Below are 24,017 nucleotides of genomic sequence, written 5' to 3'. Positions count from 1 at the left end.
GCCCTCTGGCTCTGTAGCATGATGGCACCACCCACTTGCCCACTGCTGCCACTTCACTAAGATTTGAACAGAAGGAAACACAGCAAGAGGAAGTGATGTGTGAGAGGAGATGCTCTAGAGCCCATCACTCACCTCTCCTCCACTTCCTCTTTGACCCCAGTCCCTCCTCCTCCTCAAATTTGTGAGGTGGTGGTGGTAGGCAGGGGTGACATGGGGTGGGAGGATGCTTATATAGGAGCAGACAACGTTTGGCACACCACCTCAGGTGCCTGAAGATTTGGAGGCTGCTCCTTATTTTCTTAAACCAATATTTTATGTATGCTTGTTTATTATTTCACATTTTTATATTGCCTTCCTCCAAGGAGCTCAGGGTGGTGTACATGGTTCCTTCCCTCCTTTTGTCCTCACAACAACCCTGTAAGGTAGCTGATGCTGAGAGATACTGACTGGCCCAAGGCCTTCCAGGAAACTGAGCAGGGATTTGAACCTGGATTTTCCAGGTCTTAAGTCCAACTGCTGAATGGCTACACCGTCCTGGCTCAATAGCAGAATTTCATCCCCTATCCACCCAAACTCCTTTGTCCAAATCTATATCAGCCTGGTACCACATACATCCCCATTGATCCTGCCAATTAAAGATTATTCCCATCTCATTTTGAAAACATACTGAAAAAGCTATTGTAACAATGCTTCCCTGCCTGCTCTAAAGCAGGCATCAGTTTTGAAGAACAGTTGTCCACCAGTGGCATTCGGTGTCACTTGTCATCATGCTGCATCATGGTTTATGTAGTCTTTAAGACTAGCATTTAAAGACATATTTATATATGAATTATTTGCCTGACATGACGCTAGTCCTCAAGATGAGGAAGGGATTTTTTTTTTTTTTTTTTTTTGCTTTATCCCCTGCCACAGCAAATCTTTGGACCTTTTCCCGCTAGGATGTTAAATTATGAATGTAAACTAACCCAATAAAGGGTATTTTTCACGGTCAAAATGCCTGGTTTATGCCAGCTGCCTTAGCCAGAAAATTCTTCTGCCTAGCTCAGTAATCAACATGAACTAGTGTTTTTTGGCCTGTACCTGGAGATGCCAGGGATTGAACTGGCACTTGAAAAACAGGAACTTTACCACTAAACATCAGCCCGCCCGCCCCCCCCCAAGTCTTCTGCCTTCTGTCCTATATTCATGCATGGCTGGGAGTGTGAAAACATCCTTATTCCTGTTGGCTAAATTCACTGCCAAGGCTACATGGGCAAAACCAGTGTCTCCAGTTACCAATATACTAACTAGTCTATTCCCACATTTCTGGAACCTCCCCTATTCACAGGCCTGGGGTCAGCATATGGCACAGAGCAGACTAGGTCTGGCTCTAGCATCATTTCAGGGGATTATGGGGGAAAACCAGCAGCCAGCAGTGAGATGATTCATTCTCCCAACAATGCCCTTACAACCAGGGCATTGTTGGCGTGGGGAGGGGGGGAATCACCAAGCCAAGGAAGACTCACAACTGCAGTTGCTACCCTGACAACACCCCTCATGAACCTTAGGAGCACCTATTCACAGAGGGTGGTGCCCATCATAGACCACCTTGCTAAGGGGTCCCTGAAACCTGGAGCCAGCTTTGTCTGTGGAGATTGTGTATCCCTGAATGCCATATGCAAGAGAATAGCAACAAGATAAAGGTATCATGTTGTCTTGTGTGCTCCCACGATGAGATCCACAAAGCAGGATAGATGGACCCTTGGCCTGATCCAGCAGGGCTCTTCTTGTGTAAGATCTGTATGCATCTTCTCACTAAATGCCCCTAGACCAGCATTTTCAACCAGTGTGCAGCTGGTCAGTGGTGTAGCTAGTGGGGGTGAGGTCAGGACAACCCAGGTGCCACCCTCAGGAGAGATGACACCACTAGTGACCAAAATTGCAGTTATGAGGAATAATACCATCATGTTATAGACCATCCAATGCGTAATTTATAGTAGAATGCAATGAAATAAATTGCATTGAAATATCTCTGTTCTATCTAAAGCTATAGCCAAATAACCAGAAAATAAAAACACAACTGCTTTGGGCCACAAAAAGTGGATTTCCTTAACTCAAAACTGACCAATAAGTCTGAGTGTTTGAGAGCTAATCAGGTGATATGATGACACAGCATGGAACCAATAAGATGTCAGCTCCCTTTTCCATGTATCAGAGCTAATAAACTCCTATTCAGCTTTGTGAGTGTCATCCAGTTGGCCACTGTATTTTGGTTGGTTACTGATTGGTTGGGTGACCTGTACTGTTCTATAGTAAAACAAATATATAAATAAATGGGGGTGACACCCACCCTAGTAATGACACTAGAAGGTTTGGTGTTTTTGGTCACTGGCTTAACTGACTTTTAAAGTGAATGTTAAGCTTCCATCATAGATTATAGTCTATCAGTGGTTATTAACGATGATGGCTACATTGAACCTCCAGATGCAGGTGCAGTATGTCACTGAGTCAGGGACAGATCTCGTGTTTGTGTTTGGAGAGAGGCATGAGTGCTCTTAACTCCAGGGTCCAGGTGGGTAGACCTGGGATCCTGGTTGAACTTTAGCCTCTGGGGCTGAGGTTTGCTGGACAGGTAGACCTGGGTTCTACTGGGTAGACCTGGGTTCCCATTCTGATTGCCCTCTGGAGCCATCTCTTCCAGGTGGGAAGACCTGGACTCCTGCCCAGACTTGAAGCCCAGATTAATTTTGTCATTTGGGGATGGGGGTGTCAAAAATGTATGGGCCTTGGATGTCAAATGACCTAGCTACACCACTGCTGCTGGTTGGTGTGCCACAAATGGTCTACAAGTGTGCTGCAGGAGTTTGGGGGAGGGTACGTTATGAGTAGGGCCATTGGGGGATGTGAGCCCTCCCCACCCACAGTGTGATGTGCCTTGTCAATTGTCAAAAAAAACTGGTGGCATGCCTTGACTATTTTAGTGCCTTGTCAGTGCACTGTGAGATGAAAAAGGTTGAAACTGGCTGCCCTAGACACTCAACCAAATTGGCAATAGGAGTTAGTGATGAAGATTGGTGTAACTGAAGCTGGGGGCCAGACCCAATGTGAGACGGCCAACCAAGATGGAGCCAACCATCTTGGCTCCAGTGTGGCACAGAGTCTGGTCAGGTTGGGAAAACAAGCATAATACTTCTGTCTTGGCTGAACCCTACACTGCTTGTTCAATTGAAATACTTGGGTAACTTCACCTTCCTCTGCATTGTTGGAGGCCATCTCAGTGCTATTGAACATATGGTTGTCTCACGACTGTGTGTGTGTTCACTCGCATGTATGTTATTTTTACAGATGCTCAGGAGCACCTGTGTGCATTGATCAAGCACAATGCAAAAAGTCTCTTGAGTGCTCCAGATTGGTTTTTTTTGCCGTATTTTATCAATGCACATCATGCGCATGCTACTAAGCAGACCTGAATGAACAGAAAACTGTGGCAAAATGCACATGCATGGTCTAATTGTGAAATCAATTAAGCAGGATTCAGGAGGAATGGAATTTAGCACAGGGCAAGCCAGATGAACCATATTAAACAATGAACTGGGCAAAACCATTCCTATCTAGGTGAGGCAGGTTTTCAGCAAGACAGATGGCTGAGTGTCCCAGGCCTCATTCCCCAGAGGTGTCCCAGAGAACATTTGTCCCAGAGTTACATGTGATGGCTCCCCTGTCTCAAAATTACTTGCCAGGTTGTCAGATTGACTGTGGTGGGATTTCCCTTACCCCTCCCACCCCTGCTGATCCTGCTTTGGAAGGCAGCAACACTCCTTGCAAACTCTCCACCACTGAGCACTGTGAACACAACTGGCCCATCCATGAGGTCACCTGAAGCAATCACCTCAGGCAGCAGATTGGCTGGGGATGCCCACCTCCATTCACCCATTGCTCCTTCTCCTCCCCCCACTCCCTTGTCTGGAAAAAGGAGGCCGGGCCACCAACGCCTAGCACTGGGCCCAGGGCAAGATGCCTGATGGGGTTCCCCCCTTCCTAAATTTAAATGTATACTGAAAATTGTTTAAAGCTGTAGTAGAAAGGCAGCCCTGAGACTGAGGTACCTACATTATTTTGTAATAGATTTGCACTGCATAGTTTGTCATGGCCCAAACACCCTGGAAGCCCAGGCCCTGGGGATTCTGACCCCCTGCCCCCTGAGCAAAAGAGGAACAGAGTAGAAGAGGAACTGGGGAGAAGAGGCTGGTCCATCACCAGGTTAAAAGTGGGGCAGCATTTGAAACAGAACCGCAGGCACCAGAAAGCTTTGAGCTGGTCCTGACTATGAAGGTCGGTGTTGGGGGATCTTCAGGTATAAACCCCCAAGGGGATGGGGTTCTCAGCCAGTTCCCATCCAGACTGAGTGGATCCCCACAACATCAGATCAAGTTTCTTTGACTGCTACCACAGATTGCCATACAACATGATACTGCCTTCTCAAGAGACCCTTGGTCTTGCTAGATCCATATGAACCTGGAATTTGCAAAACAGAGAGCCAAGATGGTGTAGCGATTTGGGAATTGAACTTAGACCTGGAAAATTCAGATTCAAATCCCTGCTTAGCCATGAAGCTTCCTGGGTGCCCTTGGGCCAGTCTCTGCCTCTCAGCCTCACCTACCTCACAGGGTTGTTGTGAGGACAAAAGGAGGGGAGAAACTATGTATACCACCCTGAAATCCATAGAAGAAGGGTGGTATAAAAATGTGAAAAATAAGTAAAACAGATGCCCTCCCACTGAGCTATGTGTCCTCCTTGGACAAAGAGCAGATCCTCCAAACCACAGATAGAAAGAGGTCTTTCCCAGCCTGAGTTCCTTTGACTAGCAATGACAACAATAGAATCTAAGACCTTCTCCATGCAAAGCACATGCACTGCCACTGAGTCATGGATGTCCCCGTGAATACATCTTGCTGCCTTCTGCGGAGTCCTCACATTGGTTCATCTACCCCAGTGTTCTTCAACCTGTGATTCAGGACCCCAGTGGGGTCATGAAGCCTCTTTTGTCGGGAGGGAGTGACAGCAACCTTTGAAAGCCTGTGCAAGAGAGGACTTGGATCCAATCCAATAACGGTACTGCCTAAACAAAACTGAGTCTTGATACAGTCCATTCCTGCTACCTGAGGATTTGCTTATCCACGGGCAGCAGGACTGACACCTCACACCATTTGCAGGGTGCTTTCATGTATCTGCACCATGCATGTTTCATGTTATCTGCATCCTGCAACCTTCTGAAGCCTGTGTGGTGGATTGTTTCCTGGGAGGGTGACAGGACCAGCATTGGGTCCCCAGCCTCATGTTTTATTTGTTTTTTGGGTGCCGTCGCATGAAAATGGTCAAAAACCACTGATCAGCCCAATATCACTTCCTCTGCCTGGCAGCAGTTCTGCAAGGTTTCTGGCAAAGACAGAGGTCCATTTCCCAGGCCAGCCACCTAAGATCCATTTAACTGGTGATAACTGGAATTGAATTTCAGGCCTTTTGCTTGCGAACCATGTGCTCTGTCATTGAACTACCGCACAAAGAAACACGCACACCTAGACAAACAGTGGCCCTTGTAGCATATGCAGAACTTGAACACCACAAACAGGGAAATATGGATGCCCTTCCCATCATTGATGAAATTGTTTCCCCATTTTAGCATTGAAGAAATGCCTCAGACTTGCTGTGTCAAATTGGGAAAATGCCTACCCACTTTTTCTGCCCTATTCCAAAGAGTCTGCAGAATAACTGGTAAAACCTTCTCTATTCAATATAACATCTCATGCAAGATCTATTGTAGACATTATCGAATGCAAGCACCCCTGGATGCCACCCACGTCCAGTACACTGAGGGGAAACGATGACAGGCTTTAGAAACCACAAGTCAACAACAAAGATGCTTCAATGGCGTGTTGTAAAACATGCTAATTCTGATGGCCACAACCTTTTTGATTGGCAAATATTTCTTCTAGAAACCTCTAACCTGGAGATATTAGACAAAAACGAGAGCTTCTGGATATATATAGACTTAAGACCTGAACGTTCCATGGGCTCAGTCTCAAAGATCATATTCCCAGAGGAGTGTTTAATTCTCTGGCCTCTGTCACTGCATGGAGAATTCCACCACCCTCAGCATTCTTGGAATTGTCACCTTGGCCTGCAGTGTTCATTTCAATCACAATGGTGCATTGCCAAGGAAGACAGAAGCTGAAAGTCTGACTTTAAAAGTTTTACCTTGATCTCTGTTTGACATTTACTTATTGCTGTCTTGTATTTGACAGTATCATTTTGGGATCCAGAACGTTCAGTGGCATAGTGTGGGGGGGCAGAGGGGTGGTTGCCCTGGGCATAAAATTCTTAGCGGCGGAAAATTTTGTTTGGGCATTTAGAATCTTTTTAACTATCACTGTTTCAACTGCCAGTTAGGACAGAAGTTTCTCAAAACTTTAATTAATCAAAAAGTATCAGAGATCTAAAATAAGCCAAGAAAGACTGAGGGTGCAATCCTAACCAACTTACCAGCACTGGTATAGCTGTGCCAGTGGGGCATGTGCTGCATCCTGCAGTCGGGGAGCAGTCATGGAGGCCTCCTCAGGGTAAGGCACTATTTGTTCCCTTACCTCGGAGTTGCATTGTCCTTATGTCAGTGCTGGAAAGTTGGTTAGGATTGCGGCCTGAGTAACCTAGCACTACTGTTAATTGAGAGAGATTTCAATGTAAATTTCAATACTGTTATTGAAAAATTTGTGCCAATTCAAAATCAGGCAATTTTAAATAAGTTTGCGTATACTAGCATTAAATTCAAAACTTATACTGAAATAAATGGATGAAGCCTTCAGGAGCCAGAGGGCTCTCCTTTATTTTTGCTTCAGCAACCATGGCTATTTAACTAGTCCAACCAGTGGCATAGCTAGAGGGGCTGCAAAGCACTACGTTTTGCAGGTGCCTGAACATGCTGTGCAAGCAGCCCCTCCCCTTCGGAACCATACCAGTCAGGGGGAGCAAAATGAAAGTAAATGCCTAGAATGGCTCCAAAGGGAAGAGGCATGGTGCATTCAGGCACCTTCAAGACTTAGTGCTTTGCACCCCTTCTAGCTACGCCACTGAGTCCAGCAGATGTCTGAAGTCAAACCTTCAATGAGTAGGTGTATGTGACTTCATACATACATACACACACACACGTGTAGAAAAAAAACACATTATTAACTGTATTAATGCATTAATAACCTACACATACCCTAATGTGTATTAATAACTCAAATACATTAGACGCAGTTGCGTGAGGGGAATCCTCACTGCAGAAGGAAGCTGGTGGTTGCATCTGAATTCTTACGGCTGGCAAGGGAGAAACGTTGAGGTATTTATTTTTAATGTGTATCTATTTTTCTGTGTACATAAATCGCCTGGACCTCACAGACTGAGAAGAGTGTGAAAATGGTGAGGGCACCTCTACCATAGGAAGATTCAGATTTGGCTCTCATACAATCCAGCAGACCCAGACAGGAGGACTTTGCACTGGTGTGCTTATGGTCCAGCCCCTGAAATGCTTGGCCCTTACTTGTTCCGGGGAAAATGCTTCTGGTCCTTTCCCACCAGCTGAAATTCTATGCACACACACAACCTACCAATTTCGGATTGCTACCCAAGGCCTCTGGATGGGCAACACTTGAGTTTTCAGTACCTCAACCCTGGCTGCAGACCCTGTTTCCTCTACTGCTGCTTAGTCTCAGAGCATATGCAGAGTGCATTTCCCAACACCAAGGAGTAGCCAAGGCCCACCGCCATGCAGCTAGGTGGCCAGGACTGGGAATAGTTTGCACACAACCATTCGGACCTCTGCTGCATTTGCCCAACTGATCCCTCCTTTCAGAAGCCGTCTGAGAGCCCAATCCTATGCCTGTCTACTCAGAAGTAAGTCCCCTTATAGTCAGCGGGGCTTACTCCCAGGTAAGTATGGATATGATAGCAGCTAAAGAGCCCAATCCTATGCCTGTCTACTCAGAAGTAAGTCCCCTTATAGTCAGTGGGGCTTACTCCCAGGTAAGTATGGATAGGATAGCAGCTAAAGAGCCCAATCCTATGCCTGTCTACTCAGAAGTAAGTCCCCGTACAGTCAATGGGGCTTACTCCCAAGTAAATGTGGCCAGGCTCGGGCCCTGACTCCGGAGTAGCACCCGAAGCCGCCTTCGGAGAGGTTGCGGGCAGGGAGCGAGGAATGGAAGCGCGGTCCCAGGAAAGCCGAGGATCGATGCGGGAGACGGTGATGAATTGGCGATGGCGATCGATGCGGATTGGAGCGGCCCAGTAGCCCCGCCTCCCAGCCCCGCTCGGCATAATGACGCGTTTAAATGCAATCAGGCGAATGGGAGCCGGACCGGGAGAGGAGGGGGCGGGCAGGAGGGGAGAGCCAGCAAAGCGGGGCTCCGGCACACCCGCCCCCCCCCCGTGTCTTCCCTCTAAGCCTGGGGTCCCCTCCTCGCGATCTGGGTCTCTCTCTCCTGCCTGGCCCCTTTTCTCCTGCCCTCTTTCTCCCTGGCTTCCCGTTTCCTTCCTTGCCCTTAATCTTCTCTCAGGCTAGCAGCTTCTTATCCCCTTCCTTCTTTCCTAACCTTTTTCCTCTCCTTCCCTCCCTCATCCATGCAGCCCATGTTCCTTAGACCCGAAGCTTTCTCTGGGTTTGCCCACGAGAAGCCATGCTTGCCTGGTAGCTGTTCTCTTCGTGGACTATATTGAGCCGCAATAATCTACTACTACTACTACTACTACTACTACTACTACTACTACACACACAACACAACACAGAAGCTCTCTTTCACTCAGCATACGGCCCATTTACTCCAGAGAAGTCATGTTGAAGGCAACAGCGCCCTAGGGGAGTAGATCACAGTTCATACTTTAAAGAATTTTAAGGAACTCATACTCGACTTTTAAGGAACATCATTGTTGGCAACCTTCAGTCTCGAAAGACTCTGGTATCGCGCTCCGAAAGGTGGTTCTGGAACAGCGTCTAATGTGGCTGAAAAGGCCAATTCGGGAGTGACAATCAGTATTTTAAAATACCCTCCCCCCCCCCGTTTGATCCATCTATGGGATCTTTTCAATAGACCATATTTCCCTTTGGGGAGCCAGCTCACGCCCTTTTCTGGGGCATTATTTTCTGGTCACGTCGGGGGTCCATGTGTGTGTGTGTGTGTGTGTGTGTGTGTGTGTATATCCTCGCCAACTTTCCAGCGCCGAGGGGGCCGCAGTGCAGTCCCGAACAGGGAAACAGGGAACAAACGCTCACTTATCTGGGCGGGAGGCGGGAGAAGAAGGGGGCATTTCAGCCGGCACTAACAAACGGTAGAATTGGGATCGGTGGGACTCACTGCCAAGCAGGGCGACCAGATCCAAAGGAGGACAGGGTGCCTATACCTTCAATCATTGTCTAGAAGGGGGAATTTGGGCAAGTATAGCTCATCAGGGTAGGGTTTCAAAAGCTGCACCTGCCCAAATTCCCTCTTCTAGACAATGGTTAAAGGCATAGCACTCTGTCCTCCATCGGATCTGGTCACCCTGGCTATGGGATGGGAGGGCCAATGAACAGAAGCGAACACAAGGCATATTGCTAGGCCGGTCTAGAAATAAAATCCGTCTGCAGCGCCCACAAATGTCCATATTTCTCCGTTCTATATTTTATCTCTGAGAAAACACACAGGAATTATCTGTTCGTGTCCGTCCCCGTCCCGACTCTCCCCCCCCCCCCGCATCTGGACATCTAGCTCCTCGCTGTCTGTCGGACTCTGTCCATCTATCCACCGTCTCCCAAAGTCTTCCCTCCCCTCCGTTAGCCTTTCTGTCCTCTCCTTTTCTTCCCACCCCTCTCCGTTCATATTGACCTCCCCCCCCCATCGCTCTCTGAGTTCACACGTTCCCAGCTGGGTCACCAAGTGACACGTGCGCACGTGTGAAGTGTCCCGGGGACGCAGAGAGATGGTCTTCCTCTGGCTTACTCACAGGCCTGCTTAAGATGCAGACAGACAGGTTTCATTAACCAAGAAAGACATCTATCTGATTTCCTTGGGTACCACTTTGGATCCGAATCTCGTCCTGTCAAGAGTAGTCTCAACGTAGTTGGCTCCGTCATTGTCATTATGGGTTTGTTACTGCTGAAGTCCATAAAAAGCCACATAACAGAGTATGCGATCCGGAAGTACTCCAGTCTTGTAAGGGAAGTCACAGACCACTATATGCCTTTCTACTCAGAAGTCAGTCACATTCGAGTCAATGAGGCTTACTCCCAGGTAAGTGTGCATAGCATGGCAGCCTTTGCATAAGAGGGAGGGAGGAATCTCTCTCTCTCTCTCTCTCTCTCTCTCTCTCTCAGATTGTTGCGTTTGTGTGAGATTAGACGACAGCCTACCAGACCACTTGGTGACTTTATGGCTGAGACTAGAACTCAGGACATTTGACCCTCTGCACCCAGGACGCACTGAGAACGGTGTCGCCAACCCTCACCCCACCCCACATGCCGGGGGGGGGGGAACACCCACTGATTGCCCTTTGCCATAATTGCCAACAAGTGAGTTTAACGTTCCTTTGGACTCCCACAGAAATGTCATCGTTTTAAGGCTAGCAGAGAACATGAGAAGCCAAGTCAGAATGCGAGAGGACTCAGCCAACTGAAAAGCCACAGCACCGCCAGAATGGGATTCAGGTCCGGCTGAAGTCCACGCGGATTGTTTCTGAATGCAACACTTCAGCAGAGTCCCCATTCCCTCGCATTTCAGACGGACTTGCTGCCTTTTACCACGCCTAGTATTTGGGGTGGGGGGCTGCTGGATAGGTTTGGCCAATTCAGGTGACTGGAGATCGTGGAAAAGTATCTGCAACCACAATGGAAATCTTGTGCCTGACAAGCAAGCAAGCAAGAAAGAGACCATCCCTTCTGAGGGACGGTATCTCTCTTTGCACTGTAGTGTAAAGGAGGGCAGGGAGATCTAGAAATGGGGTTCGGGCGCTCTGCCAAATTTCTGCGGATTTCCCATACATTCTCTTTCTTTGAACTCGTGTTGGGTTGTAGTTTTAATTCACAATGCCAAAACAGCCCGGATTAAAAATAAATTCGACTTTCGTAATAATAAACGCTAACATTTCAGTCTTCAAGTGTATCAACACTTACTTAGGAGTAGATCCCATAGAACAGTGTAAAGAAGCATTGAATTGGACAGTACAAAAAGCTTGTTTTAGCATCTATCTATCTATCTATCTATCTATCTATCTATCTATCTATCTATCTATCTATCTATCTATCTATCTATCTATCTATCTAGAAATTAATAATTCTTATACAGGAAGCCTGTCATGATATTTCATATACTTGAAGGCTTAATTACCGTATATATGTCTATTTTTTAAGCCAAATGCACACATTTTTACTCCAGTGTTATTTAATGCTATGTGATTTATTTTCATCCCTGCACTTTCAGTCAAGGCCCAAAAAGATTTTGTAAATGTCCGAAAGAAAGAAAGAAAGAAAGAAAGAAAGAAAGAAAGAAAGAAAGAAAGAAAGAAAGAAAGAAAGAAAGAAAGAAAGAAGAATTGCAATCAATTTCACATGATTGATTTTCAGGATCTAAAACGAAGCCTCCCCACAATCTACTCAGGGGTTCAGTTCTACTCAGTAGAACTACTCAGGGGTTCTACTCAGAAGTGTGGCTGCTTCTGTTCGTGAGGGAGGAAATAAGATCTTCAAACGATTTCTCCGCTTAGACGGGTTTTGGGGCGGGATCCAGCGGACCTTCCCGCGCTGTTCTGCCCCCGTTTCCAGCAAAACCGGTGGGGCTTCACTTCTACTGAACGCACTCGCTTATTTTTCCTTCGGGCTGCGAGCCTCGCCCTGTCTTTACGATCAGACCCGTTTAGGGTCGCAGTGGAGACCTTTCAGGAAGGAATTTCGGGTTTTGACTCTGGTCAAAACAGCCTTGAATCCGTATCTACTCAGGGTGGACGGCGCGGAACAACACGGAGCTGCACCACTGAGTAAGTGACTCAAAGCCCAATCCTATCCAAATTTTCCTGGGAGTAAGCCCCATTGATTCTAATGGGACTTACTTCTGAGTAGACATGCATGGGATTAGGCTCTCAAGGCCCAATCCTTTCCAGTTTTCCAGTGCTGGTGCAGTTGTGGCCGTGGGGCAGTCACTGGGGCCTTCTCAACGAATGGGAACATGTGTCCCCTTAACAAGAGTCTGCATTGTGGCTACCCCGGAGCTGGAAAGTTGGATAGGATCGGGCCCTCAGTGTAATAGTTACTCAGTGGAACAGTGTAAATTGCTCAGAGTAACTAGACAGGATGTTGGGGGGGGGGAGATTTCTAGAAGACAGCAGCAGTTTGCGAACGCAGGAGAGCTCCAGTCTGTTTGGGAAATGGACTGGGTCTTGAGATCTGGGACAAGCCCAGAGGAACCAGCCAGGATTTCCAGTGGTGACCATAGGATTCCCCCCCCCCGCCCTGCCTTCTTTTGGGTCTCTCTCTCTCCCCCCCCCTTCCCCCAGCCCCCATTTAAATTATTATTTATTTGGTGGAGTGGGAAATAAAACGGGGACGGCTCAATTAGAGCGAACAACGGGGGCACTTAAGGAGCCAATTGTGGCGAGCGCTTAAATCTTTATTTCGCGAGCCTTGTAAAGGCAGAGGGGACCATTTGCATGCTATTAACGGCTTTTCAATAGGGCATCGACTGGAACGAAAGGACGCCGCTCGCCCTCCCTAATTAAACACCCGCCGAACGACTCTCAATACATAGGAGGACCGCCCGGACCCCATAAATAATCTCCCAGGCACCTGGCGGGAGCGCGGGGGGGCCGTGATCGGGGATAGGAGCCCCCCAGAGGGTGCAGTGGGGCAACAGGGACCCTTCCCACACACGCACCCGGGAAAAGCACGTGGAAAGCACCCAGGAAAAGCCTCCCACCCTCGCGGTAGCTCTCCAGCCTCCCTGCCTCCTGCGGCTGACCCACGGCTGTCACTCACTCGCCCCCCTCAGCCACCGTCGCCCCGATGTGGCCCACGAACACTTAGAAGAAAGACCCTCTGATGTCGCCAAGACCACGTCCCCCCAACCCACCGACAGCATGGACAGTGCGGGATATCCGTTTTTAAAAGCTCACCTAATTTCCTACACAAATACGGTGTGCATTTGTGTGTGCAGGTGTGTACAAGGTGCTCGTGAATTCTGTGCTAGGACAGTGGGGTCATGCTCTTACTTTATGACCACCATATTATTATTATTATTATTATTATTATTATTATTATTATTATTATTATTATTATTATTATTATTGATGATGATGATGATGATGATGATGATGATGACCATATATATATACAGCTTTTAATAATAATAATAATAATAATAATAATAATAATAATATAGCTGGAAGTGGTATAGAAATATGGTCATTATTGTTATTATTACAGTATTATTATTATAATATTACTACTACTACTACTACTACTACTACTACTACTACTACTACTACTACAACCATATTTATGTACCACTTTTCAACTAAAAATTCACAAAGCAGTTTACAGAGAAAAATTAAATAACTAATGGCCTGAAATGCCAGGTAGCATTTATTTTTTGCATATTTATTCCTCTCTGGTCCCTCATCCTACAATCCCCAGAAGCTTTTCTCTTGGGGAAGCAGGTTCCATTTTGCTCTTAGGGCTGCTGGCTCCTTCCTGCTGTTGCTCACCCTCCCACCTCAATTCCTTGCAAATCCTTTCGCAATCAAATGGGGTGGGGGGTGATCCTGTTCATATGTTACATTTTTCCTGTCACAGGGATGTGTCCTATATGCAGGGCAGGGGTACCAGGTCCTCTTACAGGAGTTTGCAAAGGGATTTTCAGAGGCTGGGGAAAGCCTTCTCAATGCCTCTATTGTGTCTCCATGCCAGCTATGTTGAAAGAGGCCAATTGGATGGGTGCCATTGGCCTCCTAGATGGGAAGATGGCCCACGCCCAATTGTAATTAGAAAGGAGTAAATGCCTTTTGGATGTGCCAATCCCCTGGACTTCTTGATGAACTCATGGGCTTCAATCCAAGGCTTGGCTGCTGAAATTGCTTGAAATGGAGAAGTTGCACAAGTGCTAAGGAAGTGGGCAAAGTCATTGCTGAGGAGCAGGGGGCCTGCTGCTTTGCATTCAGAAGGCCCCAGACTGAAATACGCAGGACAGTGAAAGATCACTCTCCCCTGAAACCCTGGAGATCCCCAGCCATTCAGAGTGAGTGATACTAGATTGCATGAGACAATCAGTTGATTCAGTATAAACCTCTTTATACCAAGAAACCATAGCTCAACTGAAATACAGAGAGAAAAAGTTGAAGGGCCAACCCCTTTCATCTCCAGGTAGAGAAAGATTCCTCTGAAAACCTGGAAAGATTTACTGGGTGGAGATTATGAGGAATGGATAGATCAAAGATCTGACTCCATATAAGGCTGCTTCCTATAGAAACCCAGTGAATTCCTTTTAATCCAAAATTACTGGGACTAACCTCCAAACAAATGCGTGCTTGATATTACAACCTAGCAATCTCCCACTGACCCGCCCATAGAGAAGGATGCTCATTGCATCTCTGCCTGAGTTACTGCTCTGACCTGAACTCCTTCCAACCAGCCAGGCCTGGTGTCTTTTTTTCTGTATTGGGTGGCATTGGATCATTCAGTTACCCACAGTGCAGAGATGCAGTAGAGTAAAGAAAATGCTCTTGCCATCTCTGTGTGAGTCAGTGTTCTGACTTCCTTCCAAACAGTCTGCCCTGGAGAAAGGGATTCTGTTGTGTCCTTGGGTGTGACTCAGGCTGAAATCCAATACACATTTACTTGAAAGTAGACCCCATGCAACTGAATGGGACTTACTTCTGAGTAGATGGGTACAGGATTGCATTGTTAGTCATTCAGTTACTTCCAATATAGAGATGCAACACCATAACCTGTTCTCAGAGAAGCCTGCCTCTTTCATCTCTGCAGGAGACACTGAGTTATGGTGTTCTTTTTTTCAATTATAATTTATGTAGGCATCAGACATCAAATACAACAAGGTTCAACAAAAGTGAACAATGGGGGGGGGGGATTTAGCCAGCTATTTTGTTTAAATCTTGGCTTACCAGGATAAATTGGGCTCCTTCCAATCAGGACGTATGCCTGGATTTCTGACTCATGCAGAGATGCAAGATGTGGCCTTCTCTGAAAATGGGAAATTAAAAGTACCATTTTTCCAAGTGTAAGCATGCTACTGGACCCTCTTTAATTCAGAACAAAATACCAATGTAATACACCACCTAACCCAGAAACCTTCCAGACATATTGGCTGTAGAGAAATCACTGCTCTGGACTCCTGGGAGTCTGGGGGCAGCAGATCTGTCTCCACACTAGGTGTAAGAAGATACTACCGGTGTAAGAAAAAGCAAGTCTGGGTGCTTGGTAGTCCTGTGTATTCACCTTTTCCCACCAGCAGATACATATTTTTGTCACTGGAAAGCAGGTACAAGAATTATATCATTCTAGTTTCTCTATTTTTTATGAGATCTCTCTCTCTCTCTCTCTCTCTCTCTCTCTCTCTCTCTCTCTCTCTCTCTCTCTCTCTCTCTGAATTGTCATATCCTCCCTTTAAAACCATCTAAACTGGTGGTCATCATCACATCTTGAGGCAGAGAGTTCCATGGGTTTAATTCCCATGATATCTTCTTGGGAGGAAAATAGTTGGGAGGAGGGAGAGAGCAGGAAGGCTCTATGTATGTGCACATGTACATACACGTATACCTGCACTATATGCCACGGCTACATCGTTGGTTCACACCCATGTGTGTATGAGTGTGGTATCATGCTTTTCAATGTACTCCTTTGCCAGACATCAAGAATAGAATGGGATGGATGTACTTGTGTGAATCCAGTCAAAAGTTAAGGAGCACACTAAATATACATTTGCTTCCCCTTCTCCCCCACAAAGATGCATTTCTGCTTCCCCACAACCTTGGATATGTCCTTGGGAGGGAGAAGAAGATAATCCATTGCAGTGGAGAAACATGAGAGGGGGAAGGACTAGAGCCCTGCTTGGTAAAGCACCCTTCAGCTTGCCGATTGCACATTCAGTAACACAATGATGCCCTGTCTCACACAGTGAACATGGCCCATATTTGGTAAGAATCACAGAGCACCATACAAGACACAGAGATATGTATTCCCCAGCTACGTCTGTCTTACCCATGCCCCAAACTGTCAGCTGGTGTAAAGGCAAACAGCATTAAAAGCCTGGTTTTTCCATAGCCATCTGCTGCTCTCACACCTGCACGGAGCCAAGCTAGCCCCATCTTTTGCCCATAAATCTGCACTGAAACGGTGAGGATCCCAGCATTAACCAACCCCGATTGCACCGATGACGAGGTAATTAAAGAAAGGATACTGAAAGGTAATTGATCCACTTTCCACAAGCGCTGCCTCCGACTGCATCCTCGGTATCACCTGGCAGGACAAAGTTCCAAACAACACAGTCCTGGAATGAGCTGGAATCCCCAGCGTGTATACACTGCTGAAACAGAGACGCCTGCGATGGTCGGATCCCAAAGGATCTCCTCTATGGAGAACTTCTGCAGGGAAAGCGCCCTACTGATAGACCACAGCTGCGCTACAAGGATATCTGCAAGAGGGATCTGAAAGCCTTAGGAATGAACCTCAACAGATGGGAAGCCTTGGCCTCTGAGCGTCCAGCATGGCCTTTCCCAGTTTGAAGAGACACTTTGCCAACAGATTGAGGCAAAGAAGGAAGGCAAAGAAAGGAGACAGACCAGGGACACACTACACTTGCTCCCAGTGTGGAAGGGATTGTCACTCCCGAATCGCGATACCATAGTCTTTAGAGACTGAAGGTTGCCAACAAGAATTGATCCGCTTAAGTGATTGTTGAAGATGGATAGATAGACCGAGACTATTAAAATCAGATTAAAGGCCTGCTGTCCTAAACACACTTTCCAAGGAGCAAATCCTGTTGAATGCACCAAAATTTACTTCCAAGTAAGCATGCTTGGGACAAACGGTGGAGTGGTTGGGTTTTAGGGTTTTAGGGACCCCGCACCCCCATTTTCCATTTGTTTTGGTTTGTTCTAAGCCTGTTCTACACAAAAGTGCAGGACTTGGGCAGCCCATTCACTTCCATGGAAAATATGTCAGCAGGTATTTAACTCTGCCATTGAAACTGATGGGACTTTTGTGACTGGGTGTAGCTTTGTATATTTTTCATTTTGAATTGTCTTATGCAGGGGGTCTCCAAACTTTTTGGCTAGAGGGTCACATCAAATATCTGGTATGGTGTTGAGGGCTGGAAAAAAAATTTAAATATAAAATTTAAATAAATAAATTAGAGATGGAACAGATGAATAAATGGGCTCCATCATTCAACCTCTCTGGCCCTCAGAATACCCTCCAGGCACAATCAGAGCACAGTTCTGGTCATGTTCAGTTGAGTGGGCCAGAGGCTTTCAAGGGACAAGAGGTGGGCCAGAAAGAGGCTTGCTGCGGGCCACATTTGGCCCCTGGGCTAGGGTTTAGAGACCCCTAGTCTTGAGTATTGATTTTTTTTTAAATTCCTGTGGAAAGGTGACTAACACATTTTATTAACACTAATATTAATATTATTGTAACAATAGTTTACATAGCCCTGAACTGAGTAAGGATTTCCACATGAATCATCACCTTCATCACCATCGTCATCATCATGGTGTCACAGCCCACCAGATTGGGATTTTTTGGTGCACAACCCACCAGATATTTAGACTGGGATTTTTTGGTGCTCACTAGTTTGAAATCTACCTAAGGGTTTAAGAACTGGTAACATATTGCTGTATAATATGTTTCTAACAGTGTGGCTCATTTCAGTTGTTCAACTGTTATCATGTCTATGAAATTACTACTACTACTACTACTACTACTACTACTACTACTACTTTCTAAAACCACCTGACTAAAGACTATGTAGTTGCTAAATTATTATTATTGTTATTGTTATTAACAACAACCCCCCTGCAAACCACTGATGATGATGATGATATCACAATAGCAATAATCATAATAAACACCTGTGGTGAAGATTCAGGCCAGCTGAGGATCATAGGAACCATTGCTATCTTCCTGTTCAATGGAGGTATGTATGATGTGGAGGCAATAGATAGGATAGACTGAGTGACAATCCTGCCTAGAATTCTACATTCTGGTGGCCTTTTCGTGCACGGTGCTGTACTTAGCAAGATCAGCAGCAGGTAGCCCCTTGCCCGGAGGACACTACAGTTTTTAGTGAGACCAAAGAGAAGAGAGACAGAGGCAAGCCTACTGAGGGATGAGAAGCTGCCGCATTTCATTCTAATGAAGCCATGTGTGGTTGTCCGCACGGTTCTAATGGGGCTGGGGAAATCGATGTGTACACCTTGATATAGCCACGTGGGACCGAGAGAAGTGCAGGGGGGGAACCGGGTGGGTGTGGGCGATAAACGCATAGAGAGAAAGAGAGAAGGAATAAGATGGATGGATGGTCAAGAGAATATGAAAGAGAATGAAAAGAAAAGACAGGGAGCTGGGGAGAAAGGACCCATTCTCCCCGCGAGACTCTTTCAGAAGCACGTTTAACATCCGAGTAGGACGGGCTACACATCGCACTTACACGCCCAGCGCCCACTTGTCAGCACCGATCTCACGATCACCTCCGCGCCAGCCGATGTTCGGGTCCCCAGACCTACCAAGACCCGCAGATCCAAAACGGATACCACGGTCTGCTCGGAAGGTGATGCGATGCACACGTGTCTTAGATCGTCTGTGTGGGCATTGGACCCTGCGCGACACTCCTGCAGAGTTGGCCCGCGTCTGATGCCAACACACGAATACTAGCGATCACCCTAGAAGACGGAGGTGCAGTTTTCAGGTCCCTTCGTCCCACCACCTGCGCTGTCGATCGTTTCAGCACACGTGTCGCCACCGTTATTTTTGTGTTATTCTTTAAGACGATTGTGGTCCTTTTAGCACGGTCGACACGGCTGAAGCCTGTGAGGTTCCCTGGGCATGCCTGAGATCCGTGATGTGGAGCAAATGTGTCTCCCTCTCGCTTGCGGGTGAACTCAGGATGAACCAGGCAAAACGTTCTGGCAGTCAAAAGGAGCGCGTCTTTCCGGCAGGAAAAATGACTTGTGGAACTCACTGCCTCAAGATGCGACTCCTCGCTCAGGAAGCTGGGGGGGGGGGAATGTGGCAAAGCCAGGGAGAAAAGAGGTCTAAGGAGCCAGACACTGGCCAGATAATTCAAGGCAGAACCTCCACGTTCAGAGGCAGCCTATCCCCGAATGTTAAATGCTGGGAACGAACAATAGGCCAGGGCTGTGGCCTTCACCACCCGTTGGAAACGGAAGGTAAGGTTGGACTTTGCTCCCACCCGGCAGAGCAATTCATCTTTTTCCTGAGCAGATAACAGGGAGCAACTCAGGAATCGGAATCTCTCCTCTCCAGTTACTCCGGTGCCAGGCAAACTGGTATTTCAAAACAAAACCGGATTTGGGATCTGGGGGCTTCGGGGCGTCACTCCAGCGTGTCAGTTTCTTTCCAGGAATTTTTTCCCCACATCCATAAGGCTAGATGGACTCTGATCGCTTCGAAATTACCAGAAAATCGCAGCTGAGTGAGGTTTTAATTCGGATTCGTTCCTTCGGATTCGAATTAAGCACGACCGGTCCCTCCGACTCTCTCCCAGCTTCTTAACAGGGCAGGGAGTTCCAATGGGCTGCCTCACACTCGGAAAACGATGTTCCCCTGGCCTGATCGTCGCCCTTCATGGAAAGCGTCGCCTTGGTTAGAGATAATTGATCAGCGCCGCCATTTGTAAAATGAAGGAGCTATAATATTGATCTGCGCGGAAGGGGGAGGCGGGGAAGGGGTCAGCGAGCTCAGCTGATTCTGACCTATTCAGCCAACGCAGGGTGGGATGTGTGTGTGTGTGTGTGAAAGAAAGAAAGGAAGGAAGGAAGGGCCTAATGCTGCCAATGGAGGGTGTACCGCATCCTGTGGTGGGGAGGCAGCCGCAGAGGCCCCCTCATGGTATGGGAAAAGTTGTTCCCTTACCTGGGGACTGCAATGCAGCTGGACCGGTGCTGGAAAGTTGGATAGAATTGGGCCCTAACTCAGTCAGTAAGTTCTGGATCTCAAGAGGTGGAGGTGGCCACCAGCTTCAAAGGTGTGATACAAAAACAAGCAAGAGGAGAGGGTTAATTGAACCTCCACGCTCAGCGGCAATATACCTCAGAGCTTTGGACAAACCACAGGAGAAGGCCTTCACCTCCGAGCGGTACCTCTGGGCTTTCCAGAAGCCTCCCCACTGGGTCGCTGTTGGAAGGCCGGTAGATGACTAGGCCACGCTTGTTCCGGCCCACCAGGGCTTTGAAAAGACCATTTCTTATGGGAACTCTTCCCTGAATGGGTGGGAAACCCCACAGGTAAACAAGAGAACCCCGCGGGGTGCATTGAACGCGAAAAGCCCCACGGGGTGCATGGGGAAGCCAGATGAAACTTGCCTTGGGGGTTTCAATGGATCCTGCGTGTCAAGAGACAAGATCTGTTGAATGAACAGGCTTTGACCCCCCCTCCCACACACACATACAGTTTTTCCAAGGGGCTTGATAACACAAGGCTCATCAATTCCCCCCAACTACAGACATTAAAGAGGGTGTCGTCAGTGAACTGTGTTCACTTAGTCTTGCAGAAAACAGCTGCAGAATCCACATCAATATCGTAACCTGCTTTCAAAAGGAAAAGGGGGGGTCAACCCCCATTTGTAAGAAGCCCTGCGAGATTTTAAATAGGTTATTGGTTTCTTAAAAAAATAATTATACTGTATTCTCTTTGAAATACCTTCTGAAAGACCCCCCCCCCCCACACCTGCTGCCAGACTAATCCTTCCACACGGACTAATCGACTAATCGGTTGTGAAGAAGAAGCCTGGCTCCCTGAACTGCAGTTTTCCTGTGTCATCGGTTCTCTCTCTCTCTGTCTCTCTCTCTCTCACACACACACACAGGCACACACACCATGAAACTGACTTAAATCCCAGATCTAGATGCTGCAGGTTCGTAGGACGGGGATCGGTCTCCTTGTTGCTTTATTTATTAATTGGATTAATGAATGGGTTAATCCATTTGAAAGTGGGACAGTTCGCCTTTAAGGGGCTGGTGCCCGACAGACAGAGAGACATCTATCTATACCGTGCACCTGTACACAGAGAGAGCTGGGGAAGGAGGGCAAAGGAGAGAGAGAGAGAGAGAGAGAGAGAGAGAGAGAGAGAGAGAGAGAGAGAGACTGTCTATAGAGGCATTCTGCCTATACAGAGGTCTATAGCTCCAGAAACACACTGATTCCTTGCCACCGTTCTCTCTCCCTTCCCTCTTTCTTTTGTCATCTCCCACTGTAAACTCCTTGGGGCAGGATATCAAATTTTGTTCGTTTAATGTGAAACTCGACTATGTCCATACATACATACATACGAATACGTCTGGGGATATGGCATTCCAAACCCAGAGACTGGGACGGATCTGTCTGTGAGCCTCACCAACCTCAGCAGGGAGCTTAGCTAACAAAACCAGGTCATACCGGGTCACCCCTTAGTCAACTCTCTGCTTTTGAGAGTTGCCACCTCCGTGTTTACACCTGTCTTTGGGACCCCCGAAAGAGGGCAGAGAGAGAGAGAGAGAGAGAGAGAGAGAGAGAGAGAGAGAGAGAGAGAGAGAGAATTAGACTGAAATCCTGGGGTGGGGGGCAGGGGCTGTGTTCATTCCTCCAGCTCTACGTTAACGAGCAGTTTTACTATATTCATCTTCCCGCTAGTAATAAATACTCATACTAAAACACTCGTGCTACAGTAATAAAAAAATTCTACAACACATCATTGCGAAAGGGACAGAGAAAGAGAGTGAGAAGGTGGGAGTAATCTAATAAGAATCGACCCGCCAGAACGGTGCGCGGGGCCTGTGTGCTCCGTGCGGATCTCTCCTCTCGCCTGCTTTACTCACACGGATGACGGACACGCGCACGTGTGGACGGGCGGCCTTGGAAAGCGTCTCTGGGGCCGATGGGAGAGTTCCGGGGCCGGTGCTCGCGCCCCCCAGGCACACCCGTGTCTCCCAGGCACACCCCCTGGCTCTGGCCCCGCAGAGGCGCTGGCCCGCCTGGACACGTGTCTGTCGTGCGGAGCTGTTGCTTGCCTCCCCCCCCCCCCCGAGCCCCGGTGCCGGCGGCTCCTACCTGCCAGGCGGAGGGCGGACATGCGCTGGAACTCGGGCTCCTGCAGCCACTTCCACATCCTGCGGAAGGTCTCGCGGCCGGACTTGAGCTTGCTCCAGGGCTTGGGGTTGCGCAGCAGGTCGGAGAGGGTGCCCTGCGAGCGGCAGAGGATGCGCTGCGCGAAGATGGCCTGCGGGATGCTGTAGCGCTTCAGCTCGGCCGTGATGCGCTGCGCCACCTCCTTGGTGTTGATCTCCTCCGCCGCCTGCGCGCCCCCCGCCGCCGCCTCTCTGCGCTCCCGCTCGGCGCCCAGCAGCGCCCCGTTGGCCTGGGGGCCGTGGCCGTGGCCGTGGCCGTGCGGGGCGCCCCCGTGGCCGTGCAGGCCGTTCAGGGGCGGCAGCATGCCCGGCGCGCCCAGCCCGCGGGCCAGGTGCTCCTCTCCGCGGGACAGCAGGTGGCCCTCGAAGCCCCCGCCGGGCGAGAGCAGCTTGTCCGCCGGCAGGTGCCCGGCGGGGCCGTAGGGCGCCAGCGGGGGCTGCTGGGCGCCGTGCAGCGGGCCCAGGCCGTTGGCCAGCGGAGACAGGGGCTGCCCCATGGCGCCGGGCATGTCCTTGGGGTAGTGGCCGTACAGGTTGCCCATGGAGGCGGCCAGGCCGCGCTCCTCGCGGTGCATGAGGGCGAAGCCGCCGCCCACGTTGCCCGCGGCCAGGCGCTGGTGCGGGTGCGGGTGGTGCGGGTGCGCGTGGTGCGGGTGGTGCGCCGCGTGGAACTTCTCCGACGAGATGGGCGGCAGGTGCTGCAGCGGCGTCAGCGTGGTGTAGGTGCTCATCCCCGAGGGCGACTCGCAGGCCATGCTCATGGCCGGGTGCAGCGCCGCCGGCGCGCCCAGCGGGTGCTCCGCCGCCCGGTAGTCGCCCGCCCCGTCCAGGATCGAGGCCATGCTGGACACCATGCTCGACACCGGCCGGCCGTGCGAGGAGACCAGGCTGCGGTGCGCCGTCGAGGCCGGCGGGGGAGGAGGAGGGGGCGCCTGCCGGCCGTGCGCCCCCGCGGGGCTCAGCAGCTCGCCCGCCTGGTGGAGGCTGCCCAGTCCGTCGAGGCTCAGCTCCATCGCTGCTCGCTCGCCCCCTGCCAGGCGCTCTCCCCGCCCGCCCGCCTCCTCCTGGTCTCCGCCTCCCTCCTGCCTCCTCCTCCTCCTCCTCCTTCCCTAGTCCCGGCCGCCAGCCATCTCCGGAGACCCCGCGATCCCCGACGCGCAGCCCCGGCAGCTGCCTCCCCGGCCAGTCGCCTCCTGTCCGGGCTGGCGGGGATGGGCGCCCTGGCTGCCTGGCTGGCTGGCTGGCTCCGCTTCCCCCGCTCGCTCTCCTCCTCCTCCGACGTTCAGCGGGGCTGCTGCGAATCGCGGCTCTGCCTCTCCGCTCTGCCTCCCGCCCGCTCGCCCTGACGTCACGGCTCCCGGAGCTGCCTTGTTCTCCCCCGCCCCCCCACAACCACCACCACGACCGGCCGGGGCAACGTGGTCCCAGCAGCCAGCCAGGCAGCCCTGCAGTGCCAGCCCTGCCTGAGGAGGTGGTTGGGCAGGCACAGGGTCTTTTCTGACCCCCCCCCCACCCCAGCGACGAGGCTTCCTCCTCCCCGCTCCCGGGAAGGCCGGAGGGAGCCCTGGCAGGAGGGCGAGGGAGCGGGAGGGGGCGAGCAAACCGCGACCGTGAATCGATGGTGG

The 24,017-nt window shown here is 49.5% G+C and overlaps 1 protein-coding gene across 1 annotated transcript in view; it reads right to left on the bottom strand.

The window, feature by feature from the left end:
• Positions 1 to 23,405, bottom strand: part of ONECUT3 (one cut homeobox 3) — a 72,857-nt gene extending 49,452 nt beyond the window's left edge. The window contains exon 1 of the mRNA XM_066636390.1: positions 22,316 to 23,405. Within this exon, the coding sequence (XP_066492487.1) occupies positions 22,316 to 23,405 (1,090 nt within the window). The remainder of the gene's footprint in view (positions 1 to 22,315) is intronic.
• Between the last annotated feature and the right edge of the window lie 612 nt (positions 23,406 to 24,017).

Source organism: Tiliqua scincoides, chromosome 8 (assembly GCF_035046505.1).
Source record: "Tiliqua scincoides isolate rTilSci1 chromosome 8, rTilSci1.hap2, whole genome shotgun sequence".
Taxonomy (NCBI): domain Eukaryota; kingdom Metazoa; phylum Chordata; class Lepidosauria; order Squamata; family Scincidae; genus Tiliqua; species Tiliqua scincoides.
Note: the sequence above shows the minus strand (reverse complement) of the source record. Positions and strands in the feature narration are given on the sequence as shown.